The 19,845-nt window shown below is 43.2% G+C and overlaps 1 protein-coding gene across 1 annotated transcript in view; it reads right to left on the bottom strand.

The window, feature by feature from the left end:
- The window catches only part of GRTP1 (growth hormone regulated TBC protein 1), a 113,694-nt gene extending 99,038 nt beyond the window's left edge, over nt 1-14,656 (bottom strand). Inside the window, exons 1-3 of the mRNA XM_063953117.1 lie at nt 14,468-14,656; nt 12,947-13,026; nt 8,985-9,136 (exon numbers count right to left, since the gene is read on the bottom strand). Of these exons, the coding sequence (XP_063809187.1) occupies nt 8,985-9,136; nt 12,947-12,987 (193 nt within the window). The 5' untranslated portion in view covers nt 12,988-13,026; nt 14,468-14,656. The remainder of the gene's footprint in view (nt 1-8,984; nt 9,137-12,946; nt 13,027-14,467) is intronic.
- Between the last annotated feature and the right edge of the window lie 5,189 nt (nt 14,657-19,845).

Genomic DNA, 19,845 nt, shown 5'->3' with positions numbered 1-19,845 from the left:
CACCTAGCTCCGGTCACTGAGACAGAGCCAGCAGTGCAGCCAGAGTCTCCTAGGGGAGGGTAGCATCTCTGGGGATGCTTGACATGCCCCAAAGTGATAAATGGAGGGGGTTTCCCACGGGGAAACATCCCCATATTGATTTGGGGGGGGACTTCCATAAAGCCATGCCCTTTTCCTCAAAGTCATGCCCCTTTGGCGCATGCAGGGGCTAATGAATGCCACCAGTGTCACAGACCCCAGTGCCACCACTGCAACAAGGTGCATCTGGTTTTAATCCCTATCATCACTGGCAATATCAAGGGAACAAAGGACATGGAGCAACCCTCTAAATTGCTTCTACCAGTACAAGGCTTTATCAGCTAGGGCTGGTGACAGTAACAAGGAATCCTACAAATGTGGGGCCCCCACTCCATGGTGCCAAGTAAGCCCTAGGCCGAAAGCATGGGCCTGTATTACACAGGGTTACTGTGACATAACCAATGCATCAGTGATCAGCGACCGTCTTACCGTAGACAACTTTTACATCATCTACGGATTTTTTCTCCAAAGCCTGGTCGTGTATTCTACATGGACCTTTGGGAACATAAATAGGCCAAAAATTGGATAAAGAGAAACGTCTCAGGGAGTTCTCATTAAATTAAAATACATTTCTGGGTCTTTATTTTCCATTCAGGTACCATTGGGCCCTGGATTCCATAAAAATTAATAATGATGGGGCTTGTTGGGACCTGTAATGAATGCCTCTGATACCATATAAAAGGGCATGAGTAATCTCTAAGGCATATAAAAAGGAGCATGAGGTGGGCTTAGATTTGTTGATGCTCCAAGAGAATAATATAGATTTATTGAATTTGTTTGTTAAACTCAGAACTCCTTTGGTTCATGTTTTTTTAAATATCAAAAGCTAACTAACTTTGCCATGAAAAAAACACCAAGAAATAGGTGGAGAAATGCGTTATCACAGAGTATGGCTGTCAATAAGTGGGGATACATATTGGAAGGAGATGGTATTGGGATCCCAGCGCTTGGGATGCAGACAGTAAGAATACTGACAGTGGAATCCCGATGTGCAGAATCCAGACACCTGTTGAGTATCTTAACCCTAAACCCATGCCCCCTAACCCTCCCTTCCCGCAGCCGAACTCTAAGCAAATCCCCTACATGCAGCCTAAGCCTAATCCTAACCTCCCCCCCTCCCCACAGCCTAACCCTAACCCTATCTGCTTAGTGCCTAACCGTAACCCCTCCCCAACAGCCTAACCAAAATCTTCCCTATTCTACTTAAATCTAATTCCCCACCCCTGATCCTAACTGACCCCGGCATACTTAAGTTTGGGAGGCCAACAGTTGGGATTCCAGCACCGGCATTGTGATCAATGTCAGGATCCCGGCATTGGGATTTTGACCAGTCAGTATTCCAACTGCTGGCATCCCAAACATCAGCATGCGGACCGGATCGAGTCAGGAGGTATTGCAATGTTAAAATATTGTGTTTTGGTGCATTTGTTTGCTTTTATCCAAAACATAATAAATGTTGTTATCTTTTATTAATAATCCATTAAGTTTTGAAATATTACATTTTCAAATTCATCTCTCAAGGATAAGAGGACCTAAAGCCTAAAATGTATAAAAAGGGCCCATTATGCTTATGGGAAATCCTGGATATAAGATATAGGTTTCCTCATTGTGGTAAGTGATTCCATAACATACAGTACTAGGAGAAAGTGGATATCAGAAATAGCGAACAGATATACACTCACAGCCTGTAGACACATTTTGTTCTTCTTCGCAAATTAGTATACACACAGGCTACGCTTGCCATGGAGAACAACAGAGGTAAGAGGCTGAGAACACCACGCATTCATACCATTTACTCTGTGACTAATGGGATGACAGCCGAACTCTATTGAAGTAGGGTTGAGTATTGTTTCTATTCATTATGGCTGATAATTTTGTGGACAGGACTGTCTATGAAACCATGAATCTCCTGTTAGCTATTCTTCCCGAGATTGTCTGCATCTATTTCTTACAGACACAGATGGAAACTTTCTTCTCATAAACAGAGCTCTGCATTTGGATTATTCCCTAAAACAGGTGTGGCCAAACTTTTATAGTCCGTAATATACCATGAAAGCTGAAAAGCTTTTGTCATCTACCAAGGTGGCACATTTGCATGTGCTGCAGGATGGCACCCTAAAAAAGGGGCATGTCCTTGCTGCACAGGGTATGGGAACTATCTCACCGAAGTCACACATTGGTCTCTACAGGAAAAACCCAAATATACAGTTCTCCACAGGAGGGAAAAATGTTTCCCCCCCCCTCACAAAATATACAATATACTGTCTGGGGCCCACACATAAGACTGACCTGACTATCAGAGAGAGGAGGAGGAGGAGCAGCACCCAGTCCCTCTCTACTTTCAGCCATTGCAGTCCAGCAGCCTCAGTGACTCCAGAGCACTGTGTGGGCGGGCAGGATGGCAAACAACTGCGGTAGCCAACATGCCCACCAGTCCGCATTGGTGCAGGGTCCAGGCCTCAGCCTCACAGCAAAAGATAGAGGACTGCGCTCATATGCCTCACCTGATAAACTTAAGCAGCTATGGAGAAGAAATTAGGATTTCCACTATCCTCACAGTTTGTGCAAAAGAAAAGAGTATCTCCCAGCGCTAATATTATCAAGTGTACCCTCTATAGATTATTCCTATAGTGTCTACTCATAGAGATGGTGTATAAGGAAATAACTCTAACACCAATGTTATTTCAAAGTAAAAAGTAGTATTTTATTTCCCTGGCACAAAACAAAACATTAAAAGTGGACCGTATAAGAGAAATCCTTACTGGCTCCAATAAAATCAGGAGTTCAAAATAAAAATAATTACTAGCAAGTCCTAATACCGGTTTACACAATACAGACAAAACAACCACATACAACATAAAACATAAAAAGGCCAGTGATACACTAAATAGCGAATTACTCACTGGATAGATATTTGTAATCCTCAGGTTAGTACTTGTCAGTCTTTGGACCTAGGAATAGGTGCTATAATGTAGTCACCTATCAGACAGGGAATTTTCCCATCAGGTTCCCTGGTTAATACCAGCCAAAGTGTAGTCCTTCCGATATGGGTATGCACAAGTCACTGTGAGTGGGATAACCAGATCCTCAATCTATATACCCATGAAGCTCAAAACACTTACTTCTATAGCGCAGGAAGTTCGTGAACGGGTGTCTGCCGGCAGACTGTAACTGATAGCTCCGCGATCAACTAGTTTCGCCTGTCTCCGCAGGCTTCCTCAGGATGGCCGAGCGCATTCATTACCCCGTTCTTTATACTTCCCTGACGTGTCAGTAGTCATGGTAACCGGATCTCCGTGCGCGCTTCGTATACACTCCGTCCCGTTGGTTACCATAGTAATCGGACCTCCATCTACGTCCTCGGCATGTCATTCTAGTTGTCATGGTAACCGGAGATGTTTAAATGAGCCGCTCGTGTCTCATAGCACTTCCCTCTTCTCCTCCACATATGTCCATCATAGCTTTCACTCTCTATAGTAGGTTGTTACAGTGGGATAGCACTCCTGCCTCCCCCGGCCATTCTCCTTGTCAGTCGTTTTCCGGATTACTATACATCGCTCCTTCTGTGATGTTCTGATTCTACACCTCCATATTAATTTGCCCCCAACCTCATGATTTCACAGGGGATAAACATAGAGGTCATGATGTCTGATATATAAGGCAGTTCTGGAAAGGCCATATTTCAAAGATATCCACATAGTATAGGACAGCAAGGAACAAAAAACAGTGCCCCTCTATATTAAAAACCTACTGGAAATAAAGAAAGATCAAAATATTTATAATACCCCCCAGTTTCCTCAAACTCTGTCTTACTGACGGGCATAATCTCTTATAGTTCCCAATAGGTTTACTTTATTCCTTTAGGAAGGGAGAGAGGTCACAATCTATATTAAGGCCCTTAGGCACCAAAGTCTCTAACTCAAAGATCGTTCTCGCTTCTTCTTTCAGTAGTGCATTATCCCAATCCCCTCCTCTCCATGATTTTTGTACTAATTTTATTCCAATAAATTCTAGGCCCATAGGGTCACTATTGTGCATCTTAGTAAAGTGTTCCGGAATGTTGTGATTGTCTTTATTTGTTCGGATATTATTTAAGTGTTCGTTTATCCTAGTACATAGACAATGGTAGGTCTTCCCTACGTATTGTAACCCACAGGGACATGTTACCAAATAAATTACACCTTTCGAGTTACACGTAATTTTGTCTCTTATTGTGTATTCTTTCCCTGTACTGTTAGATTTATATTTATCAATACGTTTTGTCGAGATTTTATTTGTTTTTCTACACGCTATACAGTTGTTAAATCTATAGAACCCAGACTTCATATTTTTCAGCCAGGTTTCCCCTCCTTTCCTATCATTCTTGTAATAGCTCCTAACCAAGCTCGTCTTTATGTTGGGCGCTCTTTTATATATTATTCTAGGTTTCGCTGGCAGGATTTCCCTAAGGTCATCGTCTGTGGTAAGAATGTGCCAATGTTTGTAAATACTTTCTTCTAGAAACCTCAGTTGACTTGAGAAACCCGTCAGAAACATCACATCTTGCTTTGTCCCTATATTCTTCTCTTTGTACTGGAGGAGGTTCGTTCTCGCCACTTCGTCCACCTCATCCTTGCTTTTCTCCAGGTCCCTTCGATCTTGTTTCCTTCAATAAAGATGGTTAGATCCAAAAAATTGATGTTTTTTATCGCTCACCTCACTCGTGAATTATATATATATATATATATATATATATATATATATATATATTTTTGTCATTTATTTTCATAATAAATTGATCAAAGCCTACTTTCGTCCCCTTCCAGATGATAATCACATCATCTATATACCTCGCCCATAAGGCAGGATTGGGAAGATACTAATTGTTGGCCCATATGGACTCGTTCTCCCACTGGGCGAGGAAGAGATTTGCGTACGAGGGTGTAAAATTTGTGCCCATAGCGGTCCCTTGGGTTTGTTTATAGTAATTGCCCCCATACCAGAAGAAATTGTGCTCCAGTGTGAATTTAATACCCTCCATAATAAAATTAATTTGGTCACTCTTCATCTCGGACTCATTATTGATGATTTTCCGGACATTTTCCATTCCTTGATCGTGTCGGATTGATGTGTAAAGATTTAACATCACACGTGGCTAGCAGATAGCCTTCTTCCCATGTCACTCTATTCAAGATATCCAGAATATGTACAGTATCTTTTATATAACTCTGTTGTGTACTAACCAACTTTTTCAAGAAGACATCAATGTAGCATGATAGATGTGAAGTTAGTAACTGAACTCCTGCAACAATTGGCCTTCCCGGAGGGGCATCTTTATCCTTATGGATTTTAGGCAGGTGGTAAAACACTGCCACCTTGGGATGTTTTCCGGATATATATACACTATACTTGTATTGATAAATATAAATCTAACAGTACAGGGAAAGAATACACAATAAGAGACAAAATTACGTGCAACTCGAAAGGTGTAATTTATTTGGTAACATGTCCCTGTGGGTTACAATACGTAGGGAAGACCTACCATTGTCTATGTACTAGGATAAACGAACACTTAAATAATATCCGAACAAATAAAGACAATCACAACATTCCGGAACACTTTACTAAGATGCACAATAGTGACCCTATGGGCCTAGAATTTATTGGAATAAAATTAGTACAAAAATCATGGAGAGGAGGGGATTGGGATAATGCACTACTGAAAGAAGAAGCGAGAACGATCTTTGAGTTAGAGACTTTGGTGCCTAAGGGCCATAATATAGATTGTGACCTCTCTCCCTTCCTAAAGGAATAAAGTAAACCTATTGGGAACTATAAGAGATTATGCCCGTCAGTAAGACCGAGTTTGAGGAAACTGGGGGGGTATTATAAATATTTTGATCTTTCTTTATTTCCAGTAGGTTTTTAATATAGAGGGGCACTGTTTTTTGTTCCTTGCTGTCCTATACTATGTGGATATCTTTGAAATATGGCCTTTCCAGAACTGCCTTATATATCAGACATCATGACCTCTATGTTTATCCCCTGTGAAATCATGAGGTTGGGGGCAAATTAATATGGAGGTGTAGAATCAGAACATCACAGAAGGAGCGATGTATAGTAATCCGGAAAACGACTGACAAGGAGAATGGCCAGGGGAGGCAGGAGTGCTATCCCACTGTAACAACCTACTATAGAGAGTGAAAGCTATGATGGACATATGTGGAGGAGAAGAGGGAAGTGCTATGAGACACGAGCGGCTCATTTAAACATCTCCGGTTACCATGACAACTAGAATGACATGCCGAGGATGTAAACGGAGGTCCGGTTACTATGGTAACCAACGCGACGGAGTGTATACGAAGCACGCACGGAGATCCGGTTACCATGACTACTGACACGTCAGGGTCGTATAAAGAACAGGGTAATGAATGTGCTCGGCCATCCTGAGGAAGCCTGCGGAGACAGGCGAAACTAGTTGATCGCGGAGCTATCAGTTACAGTCTGCCGGCAGACACCCGTTCACGAACTTCCTGTGCTATAGAAGTAAGTGTTTTGAGCTTCATGGGTATATAGATTGAGGATCTGGTTATCCCACTCACAGTGACTTGTGCATACCCATATCGGAAGGACTACACTTTGGCTGGTATTAACCAGGGAACCTGATGGGAAAATTCCCTGTCTGATAGGTGACTACATTATAGCACCTATTCCTAGGTCCTAAGACTGACAAGTACTAACCTGAGGATTACAAATATCTATCCAGTGAGTAATTCGCTATTTAGTGTATCACTGGCCTTTTTATGTTTTATGTTGTATGTGGTTGTTTTGTCTGTATTGTGTATACCGGTATTAGGACTCACTATTAATTATTTTTATTTTGAACTCCTGATTTTATTGGAACCAGTAAGGATTTCTCTTATACGGTCCACTTTTAAATGTTTTGTTTTGTGCCAGGGAAATAAAATACTACTTTTTACTTTGAAATAACATTGGTGTTAGAGTTATTTCCTTATACACCATCTCTATGAGTAGACACTATAGGAATAATCTATAGAGTGTACACTTGATAATATTAGCGCTGGGAGATACTCTTTTCTTTTGCTCAGCCTCACAGCGCCCACTAAGCAGTCCTGCATCTGTGCCCCCTCCCCCTTAAACTGGCTTTCTGGCTGATACTGGGACTGACGAAATGGAGGCAGTCTCAACCAATAAGAATCATCTTGAGTCCTACTGGTTATGTTGTCAGTGACAGCCTACAGAAACAGCTATGGCTTCAGCTGCCTGCCGCTTCAGATTGGCGAAGCTAGCCAATAAGAATCAGCCTGATTCTAACTGGCTGCTGCAGAATATCCACCACGATCTACTGGTCCACTGGAGTGTCCATGTTGACCAGGCGATCACAATCAACGCTTTGGACACCTCTGCCCTAGAGTTTGGAACACTCTTGACAGTTGTCTATTTAAAATAAATAGGGGATGATATTTCAAACAGTTAAAAGAGTGGAGAAAAGTGGACCAGTGGAGATTTTGGTCATAGCAACAAATCACCTTTGATATAACATTTATCAAAAACGGTCTACAAAATTATATGTAGAAGCTGATTTCTAGTTATGGGCAACTTCTCCACTTTTACCATTGCTTTATAAATTAACGCCACAGATTTTTAAAAGACTACAAAGCCTGGAGAATGTTTTAACTATTTACTTAGGAAATATTAACTTCTGAACACCAATAGAGGACAAGAAGGTCATCAATATAAAACAGTTACAAATCTACCCTAGTTCACTGGATAAAAATAGAAATAAAAAAACTGATCCATACATAGTAATCTCATTATCTATTGTTATTCTACACAGACATGATCATGTCCAGTGCGAACGTTATGCTGGTGAATGGATTTGCCCCAGGTTCTTTCTTTGGTGCATCAGATACTTGTACAGGATACTATAGCTGCACCTAACAAAAGCAACATGCCCCTAAAAATTGCATTCAGATATCAGCAGCTTTATAAACTATACCCAGAATGAAGAACAGGGCACTCGCCGACATACAGTATATAAGCACTTTCAAGCAATTAGTCATTTGACCAAGTTCAATAGAAGGTTTGGACACAGTCATTCATCTCCTTGTAGGTGTATTTTACTTTATGTAGTGATGCTGCGGAAGCATTAAATGTTTTGGCGCAATGTAATCATCACACTAATATAGCAAAGAATATAAATGCAGAACTATGGCTTTATGTCAGAACAACAGAACTGAGAGTAACAACACAGACTGCATTAGTCCTAGAGATCATACATTATATTTTTAGTGTACATCTTTTTTCATAACGCTGCTCTGCAGATACATCACACTACAAATAGGAACATCACAATATACTCAGATAAAAGTCACAATTGTTAATTATACAGTAGCTTGGTAAATATAACAGGACTGACCCAGAAGAGTAAATGCAGTTCTTATAGTACTACTATAGATTTACTGTATATTAAGCTAGCCATACACTAGGACGATATAGAGTACGAATGTACTACTTTTACACATCATTCGATGCATCGTGTATGTTTTAGGTGCGATTACGATGTAATGCGTGGTCCCGCAGGTCGAATGTCGCATCCTCTGATCATACGTGCAGCCCATATTATCCGTCGTAATCGTATACACATTGTACCATGTTTAATGCACACACGATGCATCATTCGATGGAACAGTTGATGCTTTTTGTGAGGCATACGATCACTCGATAGATCGTATGCACATCGTGTGTCCAAAAAAAACAAATGTGTCCAGAGCGCCCAGCGGACTTGAAGGAAAATCGCGTCAGAAATCGGATCGGATACTGGTCGCCCTAGTGTATGGTCAGCATTATACTAAATCACTATATACCTCAGTCATTCTCAGACATTTGATGTTGTAACAATATACCTTTCAAGCTTTTCTCCACTACTGTGGACTTCTGCAAGAGTTTGGACCATTTTATAGCTCTTCTTGTGAGAATTTCCAGGTATCTGGATTGAAAGTCTTCATAAAACGCGTAATCAAATTCTTCAGGTCTTTCAAATCCATAAATATCGATCCTATGAAACAAATACCTAATATCAGACACAGAAGGAGTGTAGCATACAATACAAACACATTATTAGCACAATAGACATCTCCATCCTCCCCCTAGACTAATATATATTCTTTTAAAACGGACAAACACAGATATCCACAGGACATGAGATATGTGAAAGCCACAGAAACAAACCATTGTTGTCTGTATACAGGTTATTTTACCGATTATAATCCAAAACATATGTTTTGCCCCCATTTATTCAATTAGTTTGGTTTATTCAAGTTTTTTTTTTTGCGTTTTGAAAACCTAAACAGACAAGTAACCCATATTGCCCTAAATCCCAACACTCGTGCCTGCTACAGATCTTACAGTACGTGGTATAAATCCCAGCTGAATGGAAACTCTGGTTTGACCTTGATTTTCAGTCAGACGCAAGTGCAAAACTGGACACATCTCCCAATATTCCGCAGGTTGCGCAATTGCATTACCATGGATACGCACTGGAAGGATACCTGCAGCCAAAGAGATCCCTTTTGTTGCAGCCGCGGGAAACCAGATCTATGGGTCTGTGGTGCCTGCCTTGTAAGGAGTACTGGGAGCATAGCCACCGGGTAGGAGGAGGCGGATTCAGTATGAGGCGGCATAATGGGGGAGAAGGCCATCAGTCCCAGAGACGGTGGCGGTACAATGGGTGCAGGAGCAGGAGCCTGACACTGCAGCACCATGTAAGAGCCAAGGTAAGGCCATCCACCGGGACCACCGCGAAGCAGGAGGGGCTGTGCAATGCGTACTTCATAGGAAAAGGCTGCCCCTCGTTCAGTGTCCACAATACACTGAAAAGTATACTGGCATTTAAGTAATGGGTAACAAAGTTCCTGGATCCTGCAGACACCAGGTTACCTCACTCTGCTGACTGCCGCTGCCCTCACAGCCGGTTCGTTGTTCACCCACACCCGCTGCTGGTCTGTTCTTTATCTATATGTAAAGTGACCCGGCGCCGGGTCACCTCACTCTGTGCTGGTCCAGCGCAGACCACAGCTTAAAGCCAGAGGACCACATATACCTTTAAAGATACTTAACACCACTATATAATGCAATTTTATGTGATATATACTGAAAACAAACAACTGTCAATGGCAAAACAACCTGAGTACACCCCATAATGAGAAGCCTTGTGAAAGGATATATACAGTAGGTGGGCTGCTGGGCCAGATCATCACAGCAATGACCAATAGGAGAAAAACGTGCCTCAATTCCAATAGTAGTCACCAAGAGCGCCGGCCCCTACAGTATCTTCCAGAGACTTTGACACAGAGCCACACTGGCTATGGATGCGGTATCCCGTCTTACAGACACAGCTTCTGTACCAGAGGATGGAGCTATTCCTCAATGGTGAAATCCCTACAATTATAAGTGCACTAACCAGTTTAAAGCCAAACCATATGATTCATAAAGATGACAGCTTAAATAGAAATGTCTTTGTGTTTCACACCTGAGTGAGGTCATTGTATGGAACAGGTTTTTGCTGTCTACTACACCCAATAAGCTCATGGAAAAATCACAGGCTAAAAATGGATGACTACATTTTTCACTAGTGAAATTCACAATGCAATCTCATTGCTCATTGAAGCGTGTCTCTACAAGCACCCCATATACAGGGCTGCTCACTACTAAAGCAGAACAAATGACGTCAGGCTCACTTCTCACTGACTAAATGTTTCCCTACAGATATATTTATAGGTGCTAAAAGCATTACACACAGTACAAACGAAGGCCAAAGTCCACAGAAGATACTAAAGCAGCAAGACAAAACATTCAGTCATGTTTAGGTCTGAACAGAATGTGGAAAAAAATAACTTATGTATGCTTTATATAGTTCCATGAGAAAGTAGTAGTAGTATAGTAAAGTGAACATGTAACATAAACAAATATGTTATGAGCCCGTAGCACATAAAAAAAAACCAACATAAAATCCTTGCTTTAGATCAGGCATGTCCAAACTGCGGCCCTCCAGCTGTTGTGAAACTACAAATCCCAGCATTCCCATTGATGTCAGAGAATGCTAAAGCTGTGTCAGGGCATGCTGGGATGTGCAGTTTTAGGGATAATTTTCAGCTACCATGCATGTATGAGAGGCTACCTCATACCATTCATTGTTGGACAGAATATATAATCTATAAAGAAAACTGTATCCGGACTATAGATCTACAGTAAAAAGAGGTCTACAGTCGGGTAGCAGTTGATTTACCGACGGACACAATACCCACGGTCATAATCCCAACAGCCATTGACCGGCAGTCAAAATACCGACATTCATTATGCAGACATGTTCAAAATATCAACAGGCAGAATAGCGACATTTGAAATGCCGACATGTCAAAATGCTGACATGCATTTTTAAGGAATTTTTGGGCAAAAACAGACTTGTTCATACTTTACCATCCCAGTGGACCTGGAAGGGGAATATAATAGTGCCCGAAGCATGGCGAGCGCAGCGAGCCATGCAGGGGGCGTGGTACACTTAGACGGTGTCCATGTCGACACCGACAGAACCCCCCCCCCCAGAAAAACTAATGTCTGTATTTTGACATGCCAGCATGTCAAATGTCGGTATTCTGACTATGTCGGCATACTGAATGTCAGTATTTCAACCGTGTTGGTATTTTGACTGTAGGTCAATGGCCGTCGGTATTGTGTCCATCGGTAAATCATACTGAATCCCTACAGTGAATAAGTCTACCACTAATGGTAGACATGCATTAGGGCGACAGGATCAAGAGGTTGACAGGGTCAAAAGGTCGACACACATAAGGTAGACACAAGCGGTTTCATTTTTTCTTCAATTTTTTTTTTTTACTTTTTCACTTTACCATCCACGTGGATTACGATTGGGAATAGTAACCTGTGCCAAGCGCAGTGGTAGCAGAGCGAAGCACCATGCCCGAAGCATGCAGAGCGAAGCTAGCCACGCAAGGTGACGTGGTACACTTATGGGGCTTGTTTGTGGCAGAAAAGTGACAAAACACCCCAAAACACAGAAAAAGAGTCTACCTTTTTTTGTGTTGACCGTTTCTACTGTCTACCTATTCTGTGTCGACCTTTTGACCCTATCGACCTAATGCATGTCTGGTAGACCTCTGGACTGTAGATCTTTTTAGTGTAGATCTAATAATCCACACCCAAAGAAAATGGTTACAAAGGATTTAACAGTTTTTTCATACAGGTTCCAGACAGATGGAGTGAAAATAATCTGCCCATCTCTTCAGTATGAAGCGGTTCTGTACACTGCCAGCCGTTTACCGAAATACAGGAGTGAAAGGGTCAGTCAGTGACAGTATTACAGTACTTGTGATTACACAATGACAAACGGCTGTGCAGGTCATAAAAAGGGTGTGACAAGGCTTCTCCTCCTGAACCAGGAAACAGTATTTGTTCATCCATAATACACCTGTACATGATATGGACAGCAAGCCTAAAAACAGATACTGTATTGTGTGTCATATTTATAGGCACTAAGCTACATCTAGCTACTATTTAAAAACTACTATTAGATAGATAGATAGATAGATAGATAGATAGATAGATAGATAGATAGATAGATAGATAGATAGATAGATAGATAGATAGATAGATAGATAGAATAGATTTATTTATTTGTGGGGTTTTTTTTAAAATAACCTACAATACAGAGGAGCCCTGTGTGGGGACAGGAAACAAAAATCCCTTTAACCCTCATTGGCAAAAATATAATAAAAACATGAACAGAAGCTTAAAACATTTAAGCTAAATCACCCCAACATCTGGATTCTGCTAGAAGTATTGTCATTACCTGGGTATTCTGTCCTTTGCGGTCTCTGGATCACTGTCCATTTGTGCCTTATTTAAATAGAGAGGACAGACGGCAGCTTTCTACAAAACACAATGACAATTTCATATGATTAACATTATTACTGCATGATGTGTACTTTATTCTGATGGATAAACATATCTTACTCAAATGATATATGCATATGGTCAATGAATGACATGCCTAAGCTATTAATGAGAAACTGGCATTCGGTGCCCTCCGGTTACCACATATGGGGATATAGACTAATATAAAGGGCAGACTAGATGGGTCAAGAGGTTCTTATCTGCCGTTAGATTCTGTTTCTATGTAATCCAATACAGCAGCTAAAATAAATGTAATACACGCACCTCTGGTATTTCAACGTTTAAGAACCTCTGTATTTTCTTTTGCCAATAATATTCCTGACGAAACACCATATAGGGGCTCTCAAATGTTGAATTGTACTGTATTGAATTATTTAAGCTGCCTTTTTGGATTGCTTCATATATACATTATATGCAGGTCACTGATATTAACTGCTTCCACATTATAACCAGCTGTAAAACAATACATAAATCAGGGACTTACCCTCTATTTCATGAGAGCCTTCCTCCATCCCATACCAAAAGCAGAACATTGTTTCCAAAATGATTTATAGTCACAATATGCATGGTAAACCCTACAGTGAGCCATCCATCACATATATTTGATAAAGTATGTACAGTATATAGTGGGCGGCATGAGACTGTAAGTGTACTGTATGTGTATTTATGCAGTAGATTACAATAAATCGGTGGTTCCCAAACTTTTTTTGAATCACGGTGCCCTAAAGTATCAGAATTTTTTTCAGGGCACCCCTAGGCCAAAAGTTTCTCATTGAGAAATTTAGAAAGAAATAATAAAGAAAATTGTGTTTACTTTATATATCATCCTTAGATTCAGTTATGTTGTGAGGGACAAGATTTGCTTTTACCACATATTTTATGATAGGCAGCCACCAGCACTGGTTTCGCCTATTACATTTGAATTGGTCCTGGACCACCAATCCAAGGCACCCCTGGCTAGTGTCCTGAGGCACCCCAGGGTGCCACAGGCGGCACACAATTTGAGAACCACTGCAATAACTACTACCTGCTAGTGCACAAACAAGTTAGTTTTCCTCTACAAATTGCTGTCTGTATACAGTAATTGGAAGCTTTCCCAAAGGAGATTTTTTTTTTTTTTTTAAGTATGTATATATAGACACCATCGGATGATTGATTCTTAACTTATGCCATAAAACAGCATAAGCCAAAATAACTGTATAAGAGAAAGAAGCAGCAGCACAATGTAACACCGCTGCCTAATATGAAGCCTTACTTACACTATGCTACACGCCCAGGACTTTGCTGTCTGGATTAGTGGCTTCTCCAGGAGAACTGCCCATGCACCTGTCTCCGGCGTACACCGTGCAACACTGACAGCCGCCTGAGCACACCACTTTGCTGCCGCTGGTCGGCTCACGGCACTCACACAAGTTACCTGCAGTGACGGCGAGACTCTGTGTTACCGCTCACACACCGCGGCTGGGATCACCGACTCCATGTGCTACCCCCGGGCCGGCCGTGCACAGTGCTCGTCCTCTAATCCTGCTCTGGAAATATTGTAGCAGCTCAGCCATGTAGCACACAGCGCGGTGTCAATCATCTGGCTGGGGGCGGGATCACTGGGTGCATTCCCAACATGGAAAGGGGCGGGTTTATGCTGCACAGTGGAAGGGATACTTGTAATGAGCAAGTATTATTATTATTATTATTATTATTATTATTATTATTATCCTTTATTTATGTGGCGCCACAAGGGTTCCGCAGTGCCCAATTACAGTGTACATAAACAAATAAACAGGAAAACAGCAACTTACAGTTGACGATAATATAGGACAAGTAAAGAGTAAATAAACATAGTTACAGCAGCAGATGACACTGGAATAAGTATCAGGTGGCAGAAGACTGCTGGATTTGTTGCAGTTGAAGACTTAGGCCGTGTACACACGGTGAGATTCGGATTTATCCGATTCTCACTGTGCGACCGGGGGCCGGATCGGCACTTAGCCAGTATCGCAAGCACATAATGAGTGTGCTTGCGATCCTGGTTCTGTGCGATTTTGGCTAAGTGTCAATCCTGACTATCTCTTCTATAGAGATAGTCAGGATTGACTTGCCTGCACAGCCTATTTTTTCGTCCGATGCCGACCGCGCGGGGCCGCGCATCGGCATCGGATCGGGATCGCAAGGTGACTGTCACCTTGCGATCTGCACTATCTTTTCTTCCGATTCTGACTATATAGTCAGAATCGGAAGAAAAGATCTTACCGTGTGTACACACCTTAAGTAAGAAAAAGGATAAGCACATGAGGGAAGAGGGCCCTACTTGTGAGAGCTTACATTCTAAAGGGGAGGGGTAGACTGACAGGGGTGACACAGATGGAGTACATAGAGAGCGTGGAACAGAGGGTTAGGATGAGATATGGCTGGGTTTGGTGAAGAAGTGGGTCTTGGGAGTCCGTTTGAAGTCTTCACACAGATTGTCTCCAATGTAAATCTATGTACCTAATTTATGAAACAGTCTAAAGCTTGCATGTCAAACTCAAAATCTCAACCGTGCCAAATAATCAAAGTCTAAGGGCATATTCATTATCCTTTAAATGTCACAATTTCTACATTCCCCAGGGAAGTGCGATCTCTGCAGCCGGGAAGACCCGGCAGTAAGGTCCCGTGTAGTGGTAGGACGGTCGCGGCTGACTTGTGCTGTTGGCGGGAAAGGAGGAGGATACATGGGCGGTAATAAGGTGCCGGCAGGGGAGGAGGAGGGCTGCGTCTGCAGCCGGACACACAGTAAGGAGGAGGGGGGCTTATACAGCTTCTGTGGCAGAGGGGAGGGGGACTGCGGTGGCAGCGGACCTCTGGCAGCCTGGCATCCCTGGTCAGCAGCTGCTACATGATCGGCAGACTGTAATCCCCGCTAATAGGTACCAGTGGGGAGGGTGGTGTCTGTGACTGCAGCATTACCCAGCCGTCTGTAATTACCGGTAATAAGGTTACAAGGTGATGGTGTGCTTAGAGACAACACAGGGGGAGGGGATGGTGTGCTGAGAGACAACACAGGGGAGGTGATGGTGTGCTGAGAAATGTTGCAGGTGGAGGGGATGGTGTACTAAGAGAAGACACAGGGTGAGGTGATGGTGTGCTCAGAGACGACACAGGGCGAGGTGATGGTGTGCTGAGAGACAACACAGGGGAGGTGATGGTGTGCTGAGAAATGTTGCAGGGGGAGGGGATGGTGTTCTCAGAGACAACACAGGGGGAGGTGATGGTGTGCTAAGAGACACAGGCGGTAGGTGATGGTGTGCTGAGAGACGACACAGGGGGAGGTGATGGTGTGCTGAGAGACGACACAGGGGAGGGGATAGTGTGCTGAGAGATGCAGCAGGGGAGGGGATGGTGTGCTGAGAGATGACACATGGGGAGGTGATGGTGTGCTGAGAGACGTTGCAGGTAGAAATGAGTGGGTTCGGTTCGTCGAGATCCGAACCCCCCCGAACTTCACGTGGTTTACACGGGTCCCAGGCATTGCTCAGTTAACCCGAACGAGGCAAAACGTCATCATCCCGCTGTCGGATTCTCGCGAGATTCGTATTCCATATAAAAAGCCGCGCGTCGCCGCCATTTTCACTCATGCATTGTAGATTGAGCGGAGAGGACGTGGCTACGTTCTCTGCCTGAAAAGCTCAATATCTGTGCTCAGTGTCAGTGCTGCGTTGTGGTGACCACCAGTATATAGTACTACAGTACAGTAACCCATTGCTGAATCTTGCTGCTCCGTGTCAGTTCCAGTATCCTCATAGATGCTCGCTCAATATCTGTGCACAGTGTCAGTGCTGCATTGTGGTGACCAGTATATAGTAGTACAGTACAGTAGCCCATTGCTGTATCTTGCTGCTCCGTGTCACTTCTAGTATCCTGAACAGTGCTCAAAATCTGTGCTCAGTGTCAGTGCTGCATTGTGGTGACCAGTATATAGTAGTACAGTACAGTAGCCCATTGCTGTATCTTGCTGCTCCGTGTCACTTCTAGTATCCTGAACAGTGCTCAGTGTCACTGGTCAGTGTCAGTGCTGCATTGTGGTGACCAGTATATAGTAGTACAGTACAGTAGTCCAGTGCTGTTCTCGCTGCCCAGTGTCAGTTCTAGTATCCTCATCAGTGCTCAGTATCACTGGTCAGTGCCAGTGCTGCATTGTGGTGACCAGTGTATAGTAGTACAGTACAGTAGTCCAGTGCTGTTCTTGCTGCCCAGTGTCAGTTCTAGTATCCTGAACAGTGCTCAATATCTGTGCTCAGTGTTAGTGCTGCATTGTGGTGACCAGTATATAGTAGTACAGTACAGTAGTCCAGTGCTGTTCTCGCTGCCCAGTGTCAGTTCTAGTATCCCGAACAGTGCTCAATATCTGTGCTCAGTGTTAGTGCTGCATTGTGGTGACCAGTGTATAGTAGTACAGTACAGTAGTCCAGTGCTGTTCTTGCTGCCCAGTGTCAGTTCTAGTATCCTGAACAGTGCTCAATATCTGTGCTCAGTGTTAGTGCTGCATTGTGGTGACCAGTATATAGTAGTACAGTACAGTAGTCCAGTGCTGTTCTCGCTGCCCAGTGTCAGTTCTAGTATCCCTATCAGTGCTCAGTATCACTGGTCAGTGTCAGTGCTGCATTGTGGTGACCAGTGTATAGTAGTACAGTACAGTAGTCCAGTGCTGTATCTCGCTGCCCAGTGTCAGTTCTAGTATCCTGAACAGTGCTAAATATCTGTGCTCATTGTCAGTGCTGCATTGTGGTGACCAGTATATAGTAGTACAGTACAGTTGCTGTATCTTGCTGCTCCGTGTCACTTCTAGTATCCTGAACAGTGCTCAGTATCACTGGTCAGTGTCAGTACTGCATTGTGGTGACCAGTATATAGTAGTACAGTACAGTAGTCCAGTGCTGTTCTCGCTGCCCAGTGTCAGTTCTAGTATCCTCATCAGTGCTCAGTATCACTGGTCAGTGTCAGTGCTGGATTGTGGTGACCAGTATATAGTAGTACAGTACAGTAGCCCATTGCTGTATCTCGCTGCCCAGTGTCAGTTCTAGTATCCTGAACAGTGCTAAATATCTGTGCTCAGTGTCAGTGCTGCATTGTGGTGACCAGTATATAGTAGTACAGTACAGTTGCTGTATCTTGCTGCTCCGTGTCACTTCTAGTATCCTGAACAGTGCTCAGTATCACTGGTCAGTGTCAGTGCTGCATTGTGGTGACCAGTATATAGTAGTACAGTTCAGTACAGTAGTCCAGTGCTGTTCCCGCTGCCCAGTGTCAGTTCTAGTATCCTCATCAGTGCTCAGTATCACTGGTCAGTGTCAGTGCTGCATTGTGGTGACCAGTATATAGTAGTACAGTACAGTAGTCCAGTGCTGTTCTCGCTGCCCAGTGTCAGTTCTAGTATCCTGAACAGTGCTCAATATCTTGTGCTCAGTGTTAGTGCTGCATTGTGGTGACCAGTATATAGTAGTACAGTACAGTAGCCCATTGCTGTATCTTGCTGCTCCGTGTCACTTCTAATATCCTGAACAGTGCTCAGTATCCCTGGTCTGTGTCAGTGCTGCATTGTGGTGACCAGTATATAGTAGTACAGTACAGTAGTCCAGTGCTGTTCTCGCTACCCAGTGTCAGTTCTAGTATCCTCATCAGTGCCCAGTATCACTGGTCAGTGTCAGTGCTGCATTGTGGTGACTAAAAGTCCAGTGTCTTGTGCTGCATCTTGCTGCTGTAGGGTGCTGTGGTAGTGTCCTGTCACTGTGCATAGGTCATCATCATTCCAGTCACAGTGGTATCTGGTATCTATCTAGTGATTACTGCCGTCTAATTCCAGATATATTACTTGCATATAATTCCACACATTAAAAAATGGAGAACAAAAATTTGGAGGGTAAAATAGGGAAAGATCAAGATCCACTTCCACCTAGTGCTGAAGCTGCTGCCACTAGTCATGGCAGAGACGATGAAATGCCATCAATGTCGTCTGCCAAGGCCGATGCCCAATGTCATAGTAGAGAGCATGTAAAATCCAAAAAGCAAAAGTTCAGTAAAATGATGGCCCAAAAATCTAAATTAAAATCGTCTGAGGAGAAGCGTAAACTTGCCAATAAGCCATTTACAACACGGAGTGGCAAGGAACGGCTGAGGCCCTGGCCTATGTTCATGGCTAGTGGTTCAGCTTCACATGAGGATGGAAGCACTCATCCTCCTGCTAGAAAAATTAAAAGAGTTAAGCTGGCAAAAGCACAGCAAAGAACTGTGCTTTCTTCTAAATCACAAATCCCCAAGGAGAGTCCAATTGTGTCGGTTGCGATGCCTGACCTTCCCAACACTGGACGGGAAGAGGTGGCTCCTTCCACCATTTGCACGCCCCCTGCAAGTGCTGGAAGGAGCACCCACAGTCCAGTTCCTGATAGTCAAACTGAAGATGTCACTGTTGAAGTACACCAGGATGAGGATATGGGTGTTGCTTGCGCTGAGGAGGAAATTGACAAGGAGGATTCTGATGGTGAGGTGGTTTGTTTAAGTCAGGCACCCGGGGAGACACCTGTTGTCCGTGGGATGAATATGGCCATTGACATGCCTGGTCAAAATACAAAAAAAATCACCTCTTCGGTGTGGAATTATTTTAACAGAAATGCGGACAACAGGTGTCAAGCTGTGTGTTGCCTTTGCCAAGCTGTAATAAGTAGGGGTAAGGACATTAACCACCTAGGAACATCCTCCCTTATACGTCACCTGGAGTGCATTCATCAGCAGTAGCGGATCTTGCCACGGGCAAGCAGGACTTTT

The sequence above is a fragment of the Pseudophryne corroboree genome, chromosome 2, assembly GCF_028390025.1.
Source record: "Pseudophryne corroboree isolate aPseCor3 chromosome 2, aPseCor3.hap2, whole genome shotgun sequence".
Lineage (NCBI taxonomy): Eukaryota > Metazoa > Chordata > Amphibia > Anura > Myobatrachidae > Pseudophryne > Pseudophryne corroboree.
This window is presented reverse-complemented; position numbering and strand designations above follow the sequence as displayed.